This window comes from Wolffia australiana, chromosome 1 (assembly GCF_029677425.1).
Source record: "Wolffia australiana isolate 7733 chromosome 1, ASM2967742v1".
Classification (NCBI taxonomy): domain Eukaryota; kingdom Viridiplantae; phylum Streptophyta; class Magnoliopsida; order Alismatales; family Araceae; genus Wolffia; species Wolffia australiana.
This window is the reverse complement of record NC_135835.1, coordinates 7,508,897-7,529,472: the sequence shown is the minus strand read 5'-3', so window position 1 is coordinate 7,529,472 and position 20,576 is coordinate 7,508,897. Positions and strand designations below refer to the sequence as shown.

Below are 20,576 nucleotides of genomic sequence, written 5' to 3'. Positions count from 1 at the left end.
AACCTTTGAATATTGAGCGCGATAAATGCTAAACGCTCAATCTTCAAGAACATAATTCCCGTCTCGAGAATATTTATAGGAGCTTGTCTTAACCATCATGCGGACGTCTTAAATGCTCCCATCATGCAAGAAGACCAACTGCATCCAGAAATTTCATATGAATGTCCTCATTGATGCACAGCAAATGACATAGAGAAACTCAGGGCATGACCAATAATGCACTAAACAATTGCCAAGGTTCGCGAATAGATTATCATCATTAAATTCAACGCCCGAAGGATGTATCAATATCTTTATGACCTTAAAATTAGTAGAGTCTTGATTTAAGGAACCAATAGTTTCACTTTGCTGGTTTTGTCTAGGCCGGTGACTTTGTTTTTCAAGGATAATGCACGGGGAGAAACTTCAACGTAGTTTCGTCCATTAACTTTAACTTTGGTTTTTTAATGATATACATTAAGGAACTTTTTTCGTCAACGCCAATACACGATGGCTTCAGATAAAATGTAACGACAAAGATAACGTTAAAGCATATCACCACATAAATTAGTGCTTTCCTATAGCCGTGCGGTATGGATACTAGTTCTGCAGAGAGGCATGCTGAAGTGCAATATTGAACCGTAAATTTCCTCATTACTTTGTGCAATCAGCTCATCTTGATCTATTTGGAGTTGGAGGAAGCTAGTCTCTAGAGAAGCGGCAGCAGATCAGAAAGAACGATCAGTCCCGAAATGGCCTCTTCTGCAGTGATCTTTTCCATTGCACTAGCCCTTCATCTTTGGATAATACCGGCTGTCATTGCTCAAAGACAGGTTAGTGCGGCTTTGCCAATCCCACAGTCGATCTTGTTTGTAATTCTTGATGTTTAGAGCACTTCCCTTGTCCTTTCCCCGCAGTCGTATGTCGTATACATGGGAAGTCATCCACAGCGCCAAGGGGAAGGCTCTTCGATACACGCGGATGATGTTACTGCCTCTCACCACGACTTCCTTGGTTCTTTTCTCGGCAGGTTTGCAGCCCACCTCCTCTCCCACGAGAATTCTTCACGTCATGATGAACTTCTCAAACAAAGTTGATCTTTTTCTATCTTTCAGTAGAGAGAAAGCACAAGATTCTATCTTTTACTCATACACGCGATTTATCAACGGGTTTGCGGCGATCCTCCATCACGAGGATGCGAAGGAAATAGAAAGTAGGCGGGCGCTATCTACGAAAACTATGCGGTCTTTTTATCTGAGGGTTATCATGGCAGCGAAGGTTGAGCTGTTTACCTTTTCCGTGTAGAGTCGCCAGAGGTGTTGGCTGTGTTTCCTAACACAGCAAGGCAGATTCAGACGACCCGTTCATGGGAGTTCATTGGCTTGGAAACGGGCGGAGTAATTCCGGCAGAGTCATTGTGGACAAAGGCGAGATTCGGGGAGGATGTCATCATCGGGAACTTTGACACAGGTGCGGGTCGTTAAGTATCTCCCTCCTCTGTCTTTATTATGTTTGTTTGCTGCTGCAAATCTACTTTTCCAATCTTCACCAATTCTACGCCGAAACAGGTGTGTGGCCTGAGTCGCCAAGCTTCAGCGATGAAGGCCTCGGCCCAGTGCCATCGAGGTGGAAGGGAACCTGTGAGAGAGGCCTAGCTGAACCTGTTAATTGCAACAGGCATGCTTATTTTTAATCATTTCCGTTGACTTCATCTGTAATGTTACAATTGAGCCCCATATTTATCGTAGTTCTAGTTACCAATCTCATCCTCATTATGATAATTTCCATGACGAACCATGTCGTCCAAAAACATAGATATGACAACCCAATTTCCTTCTTTGGATTACCCAGGAAACTGATTGGCGCAAGATTCTTTAACAAGGGCTTTCGGGCCGTAGTGGGGCCAATCGACCCTACCCTGAACACTGCACGGGATACAGAGGGTCATGGCACCCACACCTTGGCCACAGCGGGCGGCTCATTCACTCCTCGCTCCAATGTGTTTGGCTTTGGCAATGGCACGGCCAAGGGCGGCTCTCCGAGGGCCCGACTGGCATCGTACCGCGTCTGCTGGCCAAGGGTTAACGGCCGCGCGGGGTGCTTCGATGCTGATATCCTAGCGGCTTTCGACGCCGCAATCAGTGATGGAGTCGACGTTCTCTCGCTGTCCATCGCCGGCCAAGCTGTGGACTATTTCAAGGATGGTGTAGCCATCGGGTCTTTCCATGCGGTGAAGAAAGGTATCAGTGTAATATGTGCCGCAGGTAATTTTGGCCCCGCCTGGACATCTGTTACCAACGTGGCACCATGGATACTCACCGTGGCTGCCAGCACGATGGACAGAGAGTTTCCTGCCTATGCAACCCTTGGAAATGGGACACGTTTGAAGGTATAACAATATCTCTCTTGCAAAGTTCTTTCATCGTGGATTTTGACCATCACTTACCCTGTGGATTGAATCACAATCAGGGTCAGAGTTTATCCACCTCTAGCCTCCCTCAAAACCAGTTCTTCAATCTGATTGTTTCGAGCGCTGCTCCCTCAGCAGACTCAAGACCTGGAGAGGCGTAAGAATATTTAACCTTCTTCGTCTTTGATTTTTATCGTTGACAGAGAAATAAATTGTGCAATTCTTTTAGAGAACTCTGCTTCCTGGAGTCATTGAATCCGGAGAAGGTGAAGGGGAAGATTGTGATATGTGCCGTTGGAAATGTCACCGATATCGAGAAGAGCGCAGCAGTCACGCAGGCCGGTGGCATTGGCATGATCCTCCTAAACCTGGAATTTCAGGGTTACGACGTGGAGGCTCGACCTTTTTTCCTTCCCGCCGTATCCCTCTCATATGAAGATGGCATAACGATTCTGGCTTACGCCAACTCGGTAGAGTAAGTATCGAAGTAGATTTCTATTCCTCACTATTTTTAAACTGCATGAGTTTATCCAATTATCCCTAACTACGCTGAGAACTAGCCAGCGTTCTTTTTTCTTCGTGCTGAGCTGAGACATTTCGTCAGTAAGTGTTATACACCTGATTCTTCTGATTTGAAGCCAATTCTTCTGTTGAGGAGAACTAAAAGAATGAGAACTGTGATTCTGAGTGGTTACACTTTATTTACATTAAGATACCTTCATTAAAACCATCTCTACATTGTTTGTTGATAAATCACGGTAGAAATTTCTTCTACAGCTAATAGAGTACACTTTTTCATGCTGTTTTCATCAGATCTCCACGGGCCAGTATCTCTGCACCCTCGACACAGCTTGACGCTTCACCTGCACCTTTCATGGCGTACTTCTCTTCACGGGGACCCAATATTATTACCCCTGAAATTCTCAAGGTGAACTATCAACTTGTCTCTCTCTCTCTCTCTCTCTCTCTCTCTCTCTCTCTCTCTCTCTCTCTCTCTCTCTCTCTCTCTCTCTCTCTCTCTCTCTCTCTGTCTCTTTCTCTCTATAACTCTCTCTCACACACATTCACATTCTCATCCCTATCTATGTATCTATCTCACTCGAGCCGCCGGGTTTCGGCCTCCCTTACTGGCAGCAGTCTCGCTGTGGGGTAAACCCAAGCACCATCCTCCATTAACGCGTTTGACTTGTGGTTTCTGGTGAGTAACAGCCAGACATCACAGCACCTGGGGCGAGAGTTATTGCCGCCTTCGCGGGGGAATCCAGTCCGTCGGGTGAACTGTACGACACACGACGCGTTCCCTTCAACATTTTATCTGGAACATCAATGTCATGCCCGCACATTTCTGGCATTGTCGGCCTCTTGAAAACCATTCACCCAGATTGGAGTCCCGCTGCAATCAAATCGGCGATCATGACCACAGGTAATTTTATCCGGTCTTTAAATAACACCTTGAACGTCTATATCTTACTCGTTCGTTCGTTATTCCCTTCTCTCAGCTACAACGAAGGATAACAAGGGGGAAGATATACTTGATTCCTTCTTCTCTCCGGCCACCTCATTCAGCTATGGTTCTGGTCACGTCCAACCCAATCGTGCTGCAGATCCCGGCCTGGTGTATGACATCACTCCGGATGACTACCTCGATTTTCTCTGTGCTAGTGGTTACGATTCCAGCCTGCTTTCCAGCTTCGTAGAGGATTCATTTTCTTGCCCTCTTACACCTCCTCGACTAGTTGACCTGAACTACCCTTCCATTACCGTACCGTCACTCAATGCCAAAACCATCGTCAAGCGTAGACTTAAAAATGTTGGCCCTCCTAGCATTTACACAGCACACATCCTTCCACCGAGGGGGATCTCAGTGATCGTAGAACCAGATACATTGGTCTTTACTAGAGATGGAGAGGAAAAGGCCTTCAGCATCACGTTGGAAGTTAAACCCGGTGCTCCCGTAAGATCCTATGTCTATGGCTCATTGAGGTGGTCAGACTCGGTTCACAATGTAACCAGTCCGCTGATTATTGGAGTCATTTGATTTTGAAAATGAATAAAGGGGAGCCTCAGTATGTCATTCATCCGTATCCTTGCACTAGTTCGTAATACGTACGTACCAATTACTTGAAATAATTATTGATGACTCTTCTGTAGATACTTGGAAAGTTGTGATACTTTCACGACGTAAAAAAGAATCAGTCTATTAGCCATAGATCCATATCATTTTCTTGAGGATGCCACGTTTTACTCGTAAAATAATCAAGAACTCCTACCAAAGTCAAGGTAAATTTTTTTTGTGCCATTTCACTAGTTTATTGTACTCAAAGCTTGATAAATTACACAGCACGTTGCAGATGACATGTTCCAGTATTACCACTGTTGATATGACTTAATGAATTATTGTTACAAAACCATCATTTGATTCAAATTTTACATAGAAATAGTTAGAATTGTGTGCGGATCATGCAGCTTCCCGATGGTTACGTAACAAAGGGAAATGGCATCAAACCAATTTAACTGGTAGCGTTGAATTTATGAGCTTTACAGATATGGCTAATTTGTGGTGACGTGCTATCTTATAGGGAACAGATATGGTGAAATGTATGTCATTAATCAAGGGTGGGAACTAAAAGTGCAAGTCCGTGTAACATTATGTAAAAAATTTCCGATTTAAGCATATTTGTACCTTTCTTGAATGAGAACCGCTAAATTGGAATACTAATCTCAAATAAAATAAACTTTTGTTAGTAAGTTCCTCTCAATATTGGCATGGCTCTGTAGTCAAAATGTACCATAATCAGTCAGACTCATTTCAATGGAAATTGGTTTTTGAGTAAATATTTTCATTAAAGTTTCCAATTAGTATGCATTTTATTTCATGTAAACACAATAGGAAAACAGAACCAGGAACAATGGTAAATAGAGACTTATGCTTATTTTTTAGAAAAACTAAAGGCCTACATTAATTTAATATGTATTGCAGTTGGCTGTTAATCAATATCAGACATAAGCTCTTCTTATGTTCGAACTTTAGCGCCATTAGAGATAAATCATCCACTGGATCTGATTTGTATCTACATATAATTAACGATTTGGTGACACATTAAAATTCAAAAATAAATTAGATAACCTATTTTATTGTCTTTGTAAGTATTTCATGATTTTCTTTAATAGAACCCTCTAAGGCAGATAAAGATCCAAGACAAGCTTGGTCAAGATATCTACCCAGACGGGATTTGTTCAACGTAATATTTTATTTATCAGGGAAGACCTGAGGAATAATTTTCATGTTTCACGTAAAAAATATGGAAGTGAACAGAGAGCTTTCTTCCAAGATTGTCTAAAATTATGACTCATGATACCTTGATTTTTTTTTTGCTTGATATCAAGTATCTTATGACCCAAATAATATAGTTCTTCATTTTCATTATTATCTAAATGATTCTCCAAGTCAATTTAATTTTTATTTGTGTAAAGGGTTTTATATCACTTTTCAACTGCATTCAGAAAAATGAAATTAAAAAACTTGCATTTGTTTACAGTCTAACAAAATACTTTACCCTAAATAAAAAAATATACTGACTCTAATTATTTTCAATTGGAAAAGTTTGACTAATTTAATATTTTCTTTGAGCTATCGATAGTTATTGAGTTAGATGCACTATGATTGGGTTATTACAAATGATATATGGGGCATGTTATTACTAAAGGCAGGAAAACCCTTGACCAAGATGGTTTCAATAGAAAACTAACTCTCCATTTACACATACCAGCAGTGGATACATCTTATCTTTTTTACTCAGATTATTTAGTTAACTGATTTATTTTTTCATATAATGGACTAATATTTTCAAGTAAAAGTCTTTGCTTGAGTTCTTATCCGTGTCATATTGCAAAATTAGATAGGTACAGCATATGTTATTTACCATTAGTAAAATTTTCATACACATTCAATTCTGAGTTTAATATATATATATATATATATGTATATCACAAAAACCATTTACCTTTTACAGAAGAAATTTGATTGTTTAAGACTTAAATGTAAAAAAATAGACTTTCAGATTCTATAAGAGATTCAATACACTCCTTGGTGTCTTGTAGATCACATGATGTAGCTTGGTTTTCTACAGGCTGGAAACTTGATGGATCCGTCTTCGACATCGACAAAACATCATCGAAGCCGTCTTAGCCATCATCAGCATTGATCAGTTTGTATCCAACCCGACTGCCACGCCAAAGCAGCCGTGAAGATGCCCGGGCTTAAATACCTTGGGTAGAGCACGCCTGTGCACGCGTTCGCATTTTAATTACCTGTTTTGTTGTCCAATTTCATGTTTATATTCGTCATGATGAGTTCACTGTACTCGTCATGGCGCGTCCGTATCGTCATATTTCACCTGTCGTCTTATTTTGAGTCATATTTTTTAATATTTCTCCATGTTCTCATTTTCAATGTCGTAAAAGGGGTCCCTTATTGGGCACCTTATGTGTACTGTGTAATGGGTCCATCATGGCCCTATTAAGGCCATGATGGACACGTTCAATTTCAGATCTGGGATTTGTGTATTCCAGTTACGTTTGTTCATTCTCAAATCTCAACGATAGAAAGGAGAGGAAGAGAAGGAGGGAGAAGGAAGAAGATCGAGGGAAGAATTGGGAGAGAAGAAGCAAGAGTGAAAGGAGAACTCTCGTCATAGCTGCTCGCTGGAAGGACGATCAAGAGCACTCCGACGCGTTTACACCTTCCCAACCCCACTCCTTGTGGGTTGCCTCATGCCAGGATAATCTCTTTGGACCTCGACCTTCGCCAGTTACACTTACGCACCTGCCAGTGCAACGCGGCCCCACGGACAATCTATAGATCCTCCGATAGCGGCTGGCGCATGGGCATGCCGACTCCATGTTCATTGTAGCAAGAAGCCGCCATTACATTGGGAACAGTCACTCGGGGGTCCTTGGGCTTTGGAGTGTTGGCAGTCGCTGTGTGAAAATCCTGCGCCAGCAAGAGGGGGTGTCGTGGTGCTCTTTGGGTGGTCGTCAGGGGTGCTCTCTAACGCTTCCACACTACGTCGCACTCTGTGGAAGCCAGTTGCACTCGCTAGACCCTCGCGGTATGGATGTCGATGGTCATTGCGTGAGCGCTTGCGAAGGTGGATTGACCCTTCCCCACGGACGATCAAGGGAGTTCCTTCATGGCTGATGTGCAGGTGTTTCTTAGTCGATGTTGATGTCGCCTGGTTCACTCTCTAGTGCTGCCTGGCTGTTAATTCTTTTGGCATCTGTCACTCGCGTTGGTGCCGTTCTTGCTCGCATCCAAGAGTACCGACCACTTGGCTGTGCAATCAAGTGTCCAGCCACTCTACCGTGATACGCCAGGCTGCACTATGGAGACATTGTCCGCTTATTTATCTCTCTTCTCGTCTGTGCCTCCAAACTCCATCATTCCACTCATGCGATGCGACACTGCCGCCAGTTGAGCCTCGCTGTCTCCTTCGCAAACAGCACTCCTCCAACTACCTGCCACACTTCATGTGTGCCGTCAAAGAAATTGACAAAGAACGTCGCCACCGACGAGGTACGTTGTTACCCTTTTCTCGTTAGTTATATTACATCTTTCGGTATATTTTTTATTGCACTCCACCGCGCTTGGGTCAGAATAGGTGAGAGAAATTATCGAGAAGACTACGTTCCAAGTGATACTCTAGGTACGGGCCAAGCCCGTCCGTTATGTGCGGGCCCCTATGGAAGTATTATGTTCGGCGCCATAGTCATCGTCATCATTCTGACAAGGGTCAGAAAGTCACCATCATCGTCATCGGTCGCCCACCCCAGAGCTCGAAACTCGGCAAATTTTCCAAGATGAACCTGCACCTACAATCATCTAGGGTTTCATCGCATCACGTAGTTACATACCCGTTAGTGAATTCATCCGTCGGACGACGCCATTGACGACGTCCGACATCAAACTCATCTTAACAATTAGATTAAATTGACACTTTATTAATTAATAAGGTTGCTTAATCAAGGTTATTTCCCTATGGGATTCATTAACTAAACTAATACATGAGCCTAGAGGGTCACACACAAATGATCTTTTAGACATCTTAAGAGTACTTTAAGTTTATCTCATTTTGTGAAAATTTCATTTTCATGAATAAATGACTGGTATGAATCGTCATCTTTCTTCTCACTTCTCTTCTTGGCTCCCCTCCCCACCTGATGTGATTGGGACGACGAAATAATATGGGTGGATTGATAACAAGTATCATCAAGATGGAGGTAATTCAATGTGCTAAGGATTGCATTGATAAGTCAAGAGGCTACACATGAGAAACCTAGTGTCTCACTCAGTAACTAAGAAGATGGCGATGCAATTTGTGCCAGGAAGTTTTGATCATTGAGATTTGAGTTTGATTATTGGTCTGCTACATTTTTATTTGCGTAATAATTAAGGCTACATGTCAATCAAGACCATAGAACCCTACAGATTCAACTCAAATCGTCATTCAATTAGTTTTAATGGTTTATTTTGATTTTTTATTCTATTTCACACATTTTTTTGGATGACTGAACATGACTGAGAACCTTATAACATTGGTAGTGCAATTACCAATAAATTTAGAAAGGAAGGAAATAATCAATAATATTAATGATTTAATGTTAGCGAAATGAAAGTATTATAATTAAATGGATTATAAGAGTATAAATCAGTATAATTTAAATATAAAAATGGTAACATTTTCTTTAAAATATCCAAATCAGTATTTAAATGAATGTTTGAAGCATACAAATCCTTAGAAGCTTTGGAAAAATATTAGGAAACAAGATACCGATGAATGTATCGGCACTAACCAGGAATATCCTTAAGAAAAATTTTCATATAACTGTGAGGTTTTTTTCAATATGAAGCCTTCTTTCTCAGATATTGGTGAAGTAATGTCCTGGATCTAAGGAGAAGTTCACTGATCTTGGACCTCTGTTTTTAAGGCCTGAAATCATAGGAGACCGCGAATGCAACAGTATTATAAAAATTATATCTATCATTATGGAGTGGTTTATTATTCTCACCCTATAACTAACTTGCTGGCTGAAACATAGTCCTCAAAATCCCATTGTGAAATAGTGTGCATACATATAATCGAGTCTTTAAAATCTTGGGATTGTTAAAAGAAGCATGGAGCCTAAGCACTAATCCTAAGATTGATAACATTGTGGTTATCCTTCGTGTGTCCATGGAATCTTGAGATGAATAATCTTTATAACTAGTTAGAAATCCAATATCAACATAGCATTCAGTCTCTCAAATCATTACTATCATTGTCTTTTCTTCAATCTTGCAAGAAGCCACAATTGTGTCCCAGCTGCTATTAAGACCGTAATGTTTTCCATTTTAAAAGATGCTGAAAACCTATTTGACCCCCATGACTCATGCTAGCTGGCCCTTTCTTTCCTCAATTCTCATAGCCAAATGGCTGCATGCTGGTCAAACCCCTCCTCCTTGAAGCCCAGTAGTACGCCTGCTCTATATCTGTCCAACATGCTCTAAACTCTTTCAGGCTGAATTTATTTTAAGCTTTCCCAAAATTCTGCAATTTTCTCTATATAAGTTCTACACACATCATGACAGAAAATAATATTGAATGATAAAACTTGAATGAAGTCAAGAAGGGTTAATCATAATTTATTAAGTTGCATTAAACATTACAGATAACATGAAAACTAAATTAAAAATTCATGCACATCATATAAAGATTTGCACCTAAATAACCATATTTTCATGTTATCATATTTTCAATTGATTAACATAAAATATAGTATTATTTTAGGATTTTTAAATGTTTAATAACTATGGATTAAGAATTTAATCCTACTAGCTACAGAAACTTATTGTGAATTATTAAAGGCATACATTTACTATTCAGGTTTTTCATTACTTTCCTCATAAACAATTCATCAACGATGAATCAAAGAAAATAAAGGTGCAAATTTATCAATGTGCACGAGTTTATGGGTGATGAATCATGCTCTGAAAGAAATGAAGTCAAATGCACGAATTTATGAGCAGAAGCAACCGAACGAGGCGTGGCTTGAGGAGCGATGAAGATGAAGGTGAATGTTATGAAGGTTATTCAGATAAATCTTCATGTAAATCCAAACCTTTCACACCAAACCTCCTAAGAACTTACTTTTTCAAATATTCTCATTTTCCCTTTGTTGTCTTCATGCTTCTACTCCAGGAAAAATCATAAATTGCAAATCGAATTTACTAAGATCTCGCATGAACCCCAAATTCAAATTAGAGTTTTTGTTGAAAAGAAAATCCAGACCCCAATTCACTAATCCTCAAGTCAGTTTATAAAACCCATGTTTGCTACATCACAGCATGGGTCGATTTATGCCAGCTCGCTCCTCTAGAGACATCTTTGGAACCACCTTCATTGTCATTGACAGCCCTGCCGGTTTGCATTCAACCCAGCTAGCACGCCAAGGCGAAGGTGAAACACCCGGGTTTAACTATCCCGGGTAAAGCATGTTCGTGTACCGGACCGTTTGATTTTCGTTGGCACGTGCTTCCTATGTTCAGTGTTTTATCGCATTCATGAGTTTGTATTAGTCGCATCAGTGTTCATAGTGTCATGTTTGTATCATCGTCAGTTGTGTCGTTTTGTTTTGTTTCGTGTCGTCGAATACATGTCATGAGTCCATGTTTATTTTTTATTAAAGGGATCTTATTTATAAGGGCACTTGTGCCATTACTAAGGGCTCTCCTGCTCTTATTAAGGACCATCATGCCCTTATATAAAGGACACGATGGTACCCTAGACAATCAGACCTTACTATTGAATTTTGACGTTTATCATTCAGAGTTTGGTCTCACTCTAAAGAAAGAGGAGGAAGGAGAGGAGAGAAAGCAGAAAGGGTGAGAGTTGGCCAATCAAGAAGAGTTGCTCGGCTCTCCCACCACTGTTGGGAGCCATGCCCGAAACCCGACCGGCGGACCCTTTGAGCTCAAGTAGGGTTGTGTGACCAGCATCATGCAACCTCATGCGCAACTTCCCCGTGTTCCCTACACAGTGCTTGACTAACTGGTTAGGCGTCGAGCGACCACAGCGCACGATGCTGACCCACCCAAAGGCTGTCAACGCTCCCATCACAAGGCTGCGGTCTTCTCACAACCAAAGGCTGTCAACGCTCCCATCACAAGGCTGGGTCACCGTGAACCCGGTCAAAGCCGCCTCGCGCTATGTGTGTTCTGAATTGTGCCGCGACCCGTGCCCCGCATCATCGCGTGTTGACCGTGCACTCCTGCGTGACCCGATGACCAGTCTGCTGTGAGCTGGTCCGTCGAACATCACAAGGCTTCCCCCTTGCAGCGCTCCTGGTGTTACAACCTTCGCGCCGAGACCGTGCATTTTGCCCATCGAGTGTCACGCTTGCATGTGATTCAGACCATCCATCGAATACGTGAGGCAAGTGCCACCTGTGATTCGGACCCAGTGCCTTGCTCATTCGGTATAGCTGCCAGTAGCCACAAGACCACCGATCGCCATGTGTGATGCCCCGCCCGTCAATCCTCAAGCCTTCTACCACAAGGGGCCTGCGTCACCGCCGCCACACCATATATTGGTGCCAATTCTGACGCACTCCACCTGTGTGGACCTACTATTATTGTCACACTCGCTGAGCCCCAATTACTCCCCTAGCTGCCCCGACGCCTCCTCTTTTCGAACCTCACTTTTGTTTCTCCTGATACATGCTCTTGCGCTGCGTCACCGCCGCTAGTCGAGCCAAGCCATGCCCGTCACTAGCGCACCTCAGCCAATCTGCACGCACTAGTCCTTGCACCAACGAAGACACCGACAACAACGTCATCACCAATGACGTACGTTATTCCTCTTTGCTTGTCAGTTATATTACATCTTTCAGTATATTTTTTTCTACACTCCATCGCGCTCTGGTTACTTTAGGTGAGACTTTATCTTCAAAACTACATCTAAAGTGAATTCTTAGGTATGCGTTGAGCCCGTCGTTATATGCGAGCGTCAACAGAATTATTCCATTCGACGCTGTAGTCGCCATCGTTGCTCCGACGAGGGTCAAAAGATCACCATCACCATCACTGGTCACCACCCCAAAGCTCGTAGCTCTGTCAATCCCCACGAGTCGTGGCCTGCACGTACATCGGCCTAGGGTTCATTGCATCACATGTTTTCATATCATTAGGGATTTACCCGTCGGACGACATCATCGACGATGTCCAACATTATCTTTGTATCAGATCATCATCCTTGTACCCGTATGGACGATGTCCCCGACGACGTCTGATACCAAATTAGCTCTTTTTGGGGAGCAACATATAATTCTAGGTAGGCATCTTGTCTCTTTTTTAATTTTAATGTTCGATTTACTATCACATAAATATAACAATTCATACTTATATCCATCAACAAATTCAGAACAAGGAAACATGTATGTGGATTGGGACATTTTGAATTCTTTTAACAAACTGCCTACTCACACCAAGCACGAGTCCACACCAGTTTTAACAGAATTCTACTACAAAATGGAATAAAAACATGAACCTCTATATTCCGTTTTTCAGAAGGTTTACTTACTTCAATAATCACATAGTTAATCACAGAAACTAGTCTCATAACATTAAAGTGCTCGGCGTATAATCATGAAATTGTAACGACATATCCTTCAGTAAAAGGATGAAGCAGAGTGTTTGCATAATTTTCTGACAATAGGTTCACAAATTAAATATAATTATAAATTATTAATTGTCTATGTCACTCATTAGGTTTTACGTGTCAATCCACCATGCATCAAGGGTGAATTCCTAATTTTTTTTACATTACAATTAGCAAGGTCAAAATGACCAATTATGAACTAATTTTCAGTTTATTTCAATCTTGGAGGGTCATATGTCAAAGAGAGAATCAACTAATTAAAATCACATCCACTGAAAGTGGTGAACCGGTGACCTAACCCAATGAGAAAAATGCAATTCTTTTCTGCAATAAATACATGCGGGAGAAAGGTAGCATCCCCCAAAAAGAAAAAAATGAGGTCTTTTATTAGGCAAAAAATAAAGAAATCCAAAAGTCCTTCATGGTATGTAATGTAATCTGATGCCTGACTCTCATGGGACCACGAGGCACACCCTAACAAGGACTTTAGATGATGAGGTGTATTCCTCTAGATATTTAACATTCATGATTTTGGGATTTGATTGCTTATGAACACATATTCACATGGAATAGATGCCGACGTGATCAACAAGGCGGTCGATATTTTGTGCCAATCAAAAAACAATGTTTTGTCTTGCTAAGGAACCCTAATTTGCTGGTAGTGACCTGAAGGAGAAAGAGAGGCTCAATTCTATGCCTAGGATGATGGATATTATGTGGCCATCAAGCCAATCACACCACGATGCTTCTTTAAGTTCATTGAATAAAATATTTGTGTTCATTATTATTCCATGTGATGTTTATAATGAAGCCCATGAATACATGCAATGACTTAGTGAATTATGATGAGATCAAAATACAGTGATCACTAGTCTTTTAACATGTATTCAAAATACTCATATTTGATGGATAGTCGAGATGGACATCGAATTATCCAGATAGAATAGCACTACTTATCCTACTAATATGATAAGTGTACCTGATCTTGTGGCTATTAGTGTGGCGACACCAAGGACATATAGTAGGTGCTTTTTGGAGAAAGAGTTCACTGAATTGATGTGTACGAATCCTTTAATGGTATTATACCTAAATGTCAATCAGGTTGTTTCAAGTAACGGTTGTATAAGTGATGGGGGACCATCTGTAAGCCGAAGCACATGATCAACCCGTTGCGACACGTGAGCAGACACGCTGGGAAGCCCGAGCCAACGTGAAGGATCCGGAGTTCAAGTACAGGGCTTGAGGAGGAAGCTTCCCCGAACCATTTTCTTTATATTTTCATGGATTTACGTTTTCTTTACATTGTGTTTTTGTGGGGAGGGCCTCCATGTTTTTGGCCCTTCCATCGCATTTTGAACCATGGTTTTATGGCTCGATTAGGGGTTTTCCCTAATTACGGGCCGACCCCTAGGGTTTTGTCTCTTCCCCTATAAAAGGAGAAGAGATGCCCAAGAGGAAGAAGAAGGAATTGTTGTTATCCTTTGTAGTTTGTTTGGAAGAGGAAACCTCTAAGACAGGGAGGCATCCCTTGAGGGAGAAGACGGAGCCGCCGCTTCACCGCCACCGCCGCCCACTGTCCATCGGAATTCACCTCAGTAATGACGGAGTGTGCGGCCGTCGTGTTGTCGTCGCCACCCTACTTCCATCTCTCAGAGGAGAGACCGCCGGAGCACGCCGCCGCCGCTGTAGAGACCCGATGTCTCCGCCGCCGCCGCTGCTCACTTCGGCACCCTGCGATAGTCGTCGGCACCCCTCCCAAACGCTCGCCGCTGCTGCCAATCGAGGCGCCACTAACGCCCGCCGCCTACCCGTTGCAGGCACCCTGACTCGGGTGTTCGCCGCCGGCCAGCAGCGGCGCTTGCTCTGAAAGCCGCCAAACAAGCCACCACCCACGCCAGGTGCTCACCCACCGCCGCCGATCCTACCCTATTCAATCAAGGGGTCCGGCCACCCCGTTCCCCTTTTTGCCCTGCAGAACCCTCAGGACGCCGCCAGACTGCCAGGTCATCCCCCACCGGACCACCTAAATGGCAAACCGCCACCGCTGGATCGTCGGAATGCTCAACCGAGCCGCCGCCGGGACCCTAGCCGGCGGAAGGAGACGATGCTTCGAGACTGAGTTGAATCAGGACGGTCGGACCGATCCCCGCACTGAGTCGACTCAGCTCAACCCGGTTTTAAGTGACCGGCGAGTCACGACTGAGTCGACTCAATGACGACTCAGATTTAAAGAAAGGGCAGTTCAAGTAGACATGGTCGTTCTGTTCGCTTTGTTTGAATCTGAGCGATTTCTGCATTTTGTTCGGATTTCCGAACAGAACAAAGTCTAAAATGAACCACACTTCGCACAGACCCCTGTGCGGTTCGTTTGTGCGAATTGTGAGATTTTTATTTTCTAAAAAAAAAAATTGTATGAGCGTTTTAGGGTCCCCACTCGACCACTCTGCAGTCCCTAGTCCCCACTCCCTCCGTCGGCCGTCGCTCTCCGGCGTCCGCTAGGTCTTCCTCAACCCCCCCTTCTCTCTCCATGCTTGGCTGCTCCCTCGGTCCCCGTCCCTCGTCGGCCATTGTTCTCACTGTCTCCCTTCTCGGCTGCTCCCTTCGCTCGTCGTCGACTGTCGCTCTCTCAATCTCCCCGTGCAGTCGGATCACCCTCTACGAGGTACGAACTCACCCGTTCTCTCCCTCTCCCTCTTCTTCTTCTCTCTTTCAGTTATTCTTCCTCCCGCTCTCCTTGCCCCTATTCTTCTCCATTTTTCCATCTCCCACATTCCCTCTTCCTCTCCCTCTAGACCTCTCTCTCTCCCTCGCCAATGTCTCTCCCTCTAACGGTGTATATTCATCTCTAATTCTCTGCCCCCCCCTCTCTCATTCATTCTTCCTGTCCCTCTCCCTCTCCCTCTCCCTCTCCATATCTATGTCTCCCCCTCTCACAGTCTCTCTTCTTCTGAAATACTCTGTCCCCCCCCTCCTCTCTCAATCGCTCATCTTCTCTCTATCCCTCTCCATTTGTATGTCTCTCCCTGTCCATCTTCTTCTTTTTCTCCAATTCTCCGTTGTCCCTTCTCTCAATCACTCTTCCGCTCCCTCTCCCTCTCCATTTCTATGTCTCTCCCTCTCCATCTTCCTCTTTTTCTCCAATTCTCTGTCCCCCCCCCCCCCATTCACCCTTCCTCTCCCTCTCCCTCTCCCTCTCTGTTTCTATGTCTCCCTCTCACGGTCTATCTACTTCTGCAATGCTCCATCTTCTCCTCTCTCAATCACTCATCCTCTCCCTCTCCCTCTCCATTTCTATGTCTCCCCCTCTCCATCTTCCTTTTTTTCTCCAATTCTCTGTCCCCCCTCTCGCATTCACTCTTCCTCTCCCTCTCCCTCTCCATTTCGATGTCTCTCCCTCTCATGGTCTCTCTGCTTCTGCAACGCTCTGTCTCCCCCTCTCTCAATCACTCATCCTCTCCCTCTCCCTCTCCATTTCTATGTCTCCCTCTGAATCTTCCTTTTTTTCTCCAATTCTCTGTCCACCCTCTCGCATTCACTCTTCCTCTCCCTCTCCCTCTCCATTTCGATGTCTCTCCCTCTCATGGTCTCTCTGCTTCTGCAACGCTCTGTCTCCCCCTCTCTCAATCACTCATCCTCTCCCTCTCCCTCTCCATTTCTATGTCTCCCCCTCTGAATCTTCCTTTTTTTCTCCAATTCTCTGTCCACCCTCTCGCATTCACTCTTCCTCTCCCTCTCCCTCTCCATTTCGACGTCTCTCCCTCTCACGGTCTCTCTACTTCTGCAACACTGTGTCTCCCCCTCTCTCAATCACTCATCCTCTCCCTCTCCATCTCCATTTCTATGTCTCCCTAATAACATCCTAAATTCGGTCTTTATCTCATGCTATTAGCACAATTTCATGCATTTAAAGAACTTAAAATGGGGTCGGTATCATTTATTTACATAAATTTAATGTTTCGAAGTGATTTCTGATTTTTACCTAATTTTCAGTTAATTTTATGAATTTCTGGGATTTATTTGAGCTTGAAATAATTATTTTTTAATGAAAATGTCAGGTTTAAATTTTAATTTTGAGATTAATTATTATGGGAATGAAATACTGAATTTTCTAGAATTTTATGGAATTTTCTAGAGTTTATTTACTATTTAATTGGATTTTTCAAGATTTATTTAAGTGAGAAATGAATTTTTAAAGATGAAATGGGTATATTTATAATGAGAAAATGAGTTTTAAAGCAATTTCTACTCTTTTAGGGGCTTTTCGTAAATTTTAGTTGCAATGATGCCCTCAAAAACAGTTCTCGATCATGGTTGCAGGCGTAAAGATATTATTTAAACAGTTCCAGGGTTTTATTGCAATTTTTTAAAAATGTTTTTAGGAGAAACCAGAGGAGAGAGTGCGTAAGGGGCATATACACAATTACTTTTGCGCGACGTCCAGCATTAATTCTAGGTTTTTTAATGGACTTTTTTGCAAAAAAGAGAATTCAAAATGCGCAGCCAGTGAGAGAGCGACACGTCATGGCGTGTTAAAAAAGGAAATGAATAAATAAATGAATTTAAATCCAATGGATTAAATTGGTTTAAAATTCATTTAATAATAAATTTTGATCCTGAAGTCCGATTGAGCTGATTTTTTATGGATTTGCTCGTCTTCATCCCCTCTTTCTATCCATACAGTTGGATCAGATCCAACCTACCTTGATAGATAAAAATTAATTACTGAACGGGGATAAAATGGTAATTTTTACCATGTAACCTAAGTATAAAAGCTAAATTTCGAGAGGGGGAGCTTATTCTTGATGGTGCTCCATCACAGCTGCCAGACATAGAGGAGCTCCAGCTTGGATCAACCTATTTGCTACTTTTTCCTTCTTTGTATTTGAACTTTTGGTGTATTTTGGATGTTGTTAGTTGAATATCTTAATCTTTCTTCTTGATCCCTGTCTGAACTACTAAATCGCTTGGCTTGAGCGGAGAAATTGAGAGATTTACTAGCTATTCCATGTGCATATAAAAGGAAACTATAAAAAAACTTATAAAAAGTGTTAACATTCTAGGATATTAAATTTTCCATTTCATTATCCAATAGAGTAGTTATTACTGAATTGTCAAACCTAAAGAACCAACCAAAACACGTCTAAATTTTCTTCCTAATCTCTCTAATTGAATTCTTTGATCCTTTCAATTGGATCAATTAATTCAACTTAGAGCCCCTTATTTCATCTACTCCTCTCATCTCTTCTACCCCCCCTTCCAAATTTCTCATCTAATTAGGGTGATTTAATCTCTGTTGAAGATTAAATTAACCCCAATTAGGTTCAAATTATTCAAGAAGAACATCAATTGAATTCCTTACTAGCTTCCCTTGGACGACACTCGTACTTGTCACTACACATCTTAAGTAGAGTTTTAATAAATTTTATTGTATAAGCTAAAATTGACAACGACAAGGGTTTAAAATTTCATAAAATTTACCCCTATTTTTGGCTTATCACTCCCCCTCTACATCTTCCCTTTTTTTCTCTGTCCACCCTCTCCCATTCACTCTTCCTCTCCCTCTCCCTCTCAATTTTGACGTCTCTCCCTCTCACGGTCTCTCTACTTCTGCAACACTGTGTCTCCCCTTCTCTCAATAACTCATCCTCTCCCTCACCCTCTCCCTCTCCCTCTCCCTCTCCCATTCACTCTTCCTCCCTCTCTCCCTCTCAATTTTGACGTCTCTCCCTCTCACGGTCTCTCTAGTTCTGCAACGCTATGTCTTCCCTTCTCTCAATCACTCATCCCCTTCTCTCAATCAATCACTCATTCTCTGTCCACCCTCTCCCATTCACTCTTCCTCTCCCTCTACCTCTCAATTTTGATTTCTCTCCCTCTTACGGTCTCTCTACTTCTGCAACGCTGTGTCTCCCCTTCTCTCCATCACTCATCCTCTCCCTCTCCCTCTCCCTATTCTTCTTTCTTCACAGACATCCCCTCCCTCTCCCTCTTTATCTGAATTATCAGTCTACGCATTCTTCTCTGCGGTTATGGAAATTCTTACTCTCTTTGCACGGTTTTCGTTGGCACTCGATAGGCTCACTATTCTGGCGCCGATTCGGCTGAGAGCATTGGGAGCATTTCTGAAGTCATCCGGAATTGGAGTTGCGTAGTTTTGGGCAAGTTTTTATTATTGAATCTGATTTTAGTTCGTGTTGATTTGGCTTGGTGTTTCCAAATACTTTCCTCTTCTCTATGTTGATTTCACCATTTCTCTGTGTCTGCGTATATTTTTGTTTGTATTGCCGTCTTGAATTCATTTAGTATTGATGTTTGAGTCTATTTAAGAAGGAATGGTTGCTATACCCTTGATTAAAATATCAGAACAATGGTATTTGTGTTAGACCCATCAAACAATGATATTTTTGATAAACCCACGTATTTGTACTGTGTTGCGTAAAATTGGATCACATAATGTTTGGAAATATTTCCGCTGATTTCTCTCTATCTTTGGCTCCCGATTGATTTATTTATCTATCTCGTAATTTAGGATGAACTTGTAGCTTAATATGCCTAGAACACATCGATCGCATACCTCTGCTTCATCCAAGAGCTCTGCATCGATAGAGGAGAGTGTTGGCCATAGTCAAAAGAAGAGGAATAGAAAGAACGAATGCGCTGCCCGGATACACTTCACAGAGGTGGCGCCTAGGGTTTTCACATGCAATTTATGTGCGACTCGGACTAGGGGTCGTGCAGTGGAAGTAGAGCAGAACAAGTATAGTTGCAGTACGGTGCTATGGCGACATTTGCTAAATGTGCACCGTAAAGAGTATAACGAACTGAAGGTTCAAGAAGGGAGCTCTTCCAACCAACTGTCAGTGGCGAACATCTTTGATCGACCAAGTACAGAAAAATTGTACTTCACGGGTCGCACGTTGGAGATGACAAAAGAGGAGCTTGTATGGTTCATTTGTCAGTCAGCCGCACCATGGAACATTGTATGCAAGAAATACTTCATACGACTACTACGATACATCGCACAGGAGGAGATTTTGATTCCATCAACAAGGGTTGTGAAGGAAAAAGCTTTCAAGCTTTACACTGAGTTGAAGATTGGTATTCGCAACCTACTAGAGGGTGTCGAAAAAGTGGCCATTACTCTAGATTGTTGGACTTCTGCCAATCGAATCTCGTTTTTAGGACTCATTGTTCATTGGATTGATACATAATGGAATATTTGTGAATGTGTCCTTGCTATACGTTCGTTGGAGGGCTCACATTGTGGGGTTCTGGCCGATTTTAAGTTGAGTGTAAAGGTCTGCGCAGTCACGACGGACAATGCGTTGAATAATTCAACAATGATGGTGACATTAGAACAAGAGTTGCGCTCAGTGAACTCCCGTTTTACTGCAAAGAGACATGTGTTGTGTATTGTGCACGTGATCAACTTAGTCATGCAGGCCGGACAAAAGGCACTCGATGTCGTTGACAATGGCCCCGAGGCAGCCTTC

General features: G+C 42.5%; 1 protein-coding gene across 2 annotated transcripts; it reads left to right on the top strand.

Annotated features, from left to right (window-relative positions):
- The first annotated feature begins 534 nt into the window (after positions 1 to 534).
- Positions 535 to 4,539, top strand: LOC144704141 (subtilisin-like protease SBT5.3). 2 transcript variants are annotated; one of them, XM_078576422.1, is made up of 11 exons: positions 535 to 812; positions 897 to 1,009; positions 1,098 to 1,192; positions 1,285 to 1,449; positions 1,548 to 1,656; positions 1,831 to 2,368; positions 2,449 to 2,546; positions 2,619 to 2,864; positions 3,203 to 3,317; positions 3,599 to 3,812; positions 3,889 to 4,539. In XM_078576422.1, the coding sequence occupies exons 1-11, from the start codon at positions 732 to 734 to the stop codon at positions 4,425 to 4,427; spliced, it is 2,313 nt and encodes a 770-aa protein (XP_078432548.1). In that variant the 5' UTR covers positions 535 to 731; the 3' UTR covers positions 4,428 to 4,539. The 2 variants fall into 2 exon arrangements, with proteins under 2 accessions (XP_078432548.1, XP_078432539.1); XM_078576413.1 differs by having other exon boundaries at positions 1,095 to 1,192.
- Positions 4,540 to 20,576: the final 16,037 nt, after the last annotated feature.

What these genes read in the sequence shown, in the direction of transcription:
- LOC144704141 (XM_078576413.1), top strand. Translation starts at nt 732, where the DNA reads ATGGCCTCTTCTGCAGTGATCTTTTCCATTGCACTAGCCCTTCATCTT. An exon ending in GGATGCGAAGGAAATAGAAA is followed by an intron (nt 1,193 to 1,284) that starts GTAGGCGGGCGC and finishes TTTTCCGTGTAG; the next exon opens with AGTCGCCAGAGGTGTTGGCT. An exon ending in ATCGGCGATCATGACCACAG is followed by an intron (nt 3,813 to 3,888) that starts GTAATTTTATCC and finishes CCCTTCTCTCAG; the next exon opens with CTACAACGAAGGATAACAAG.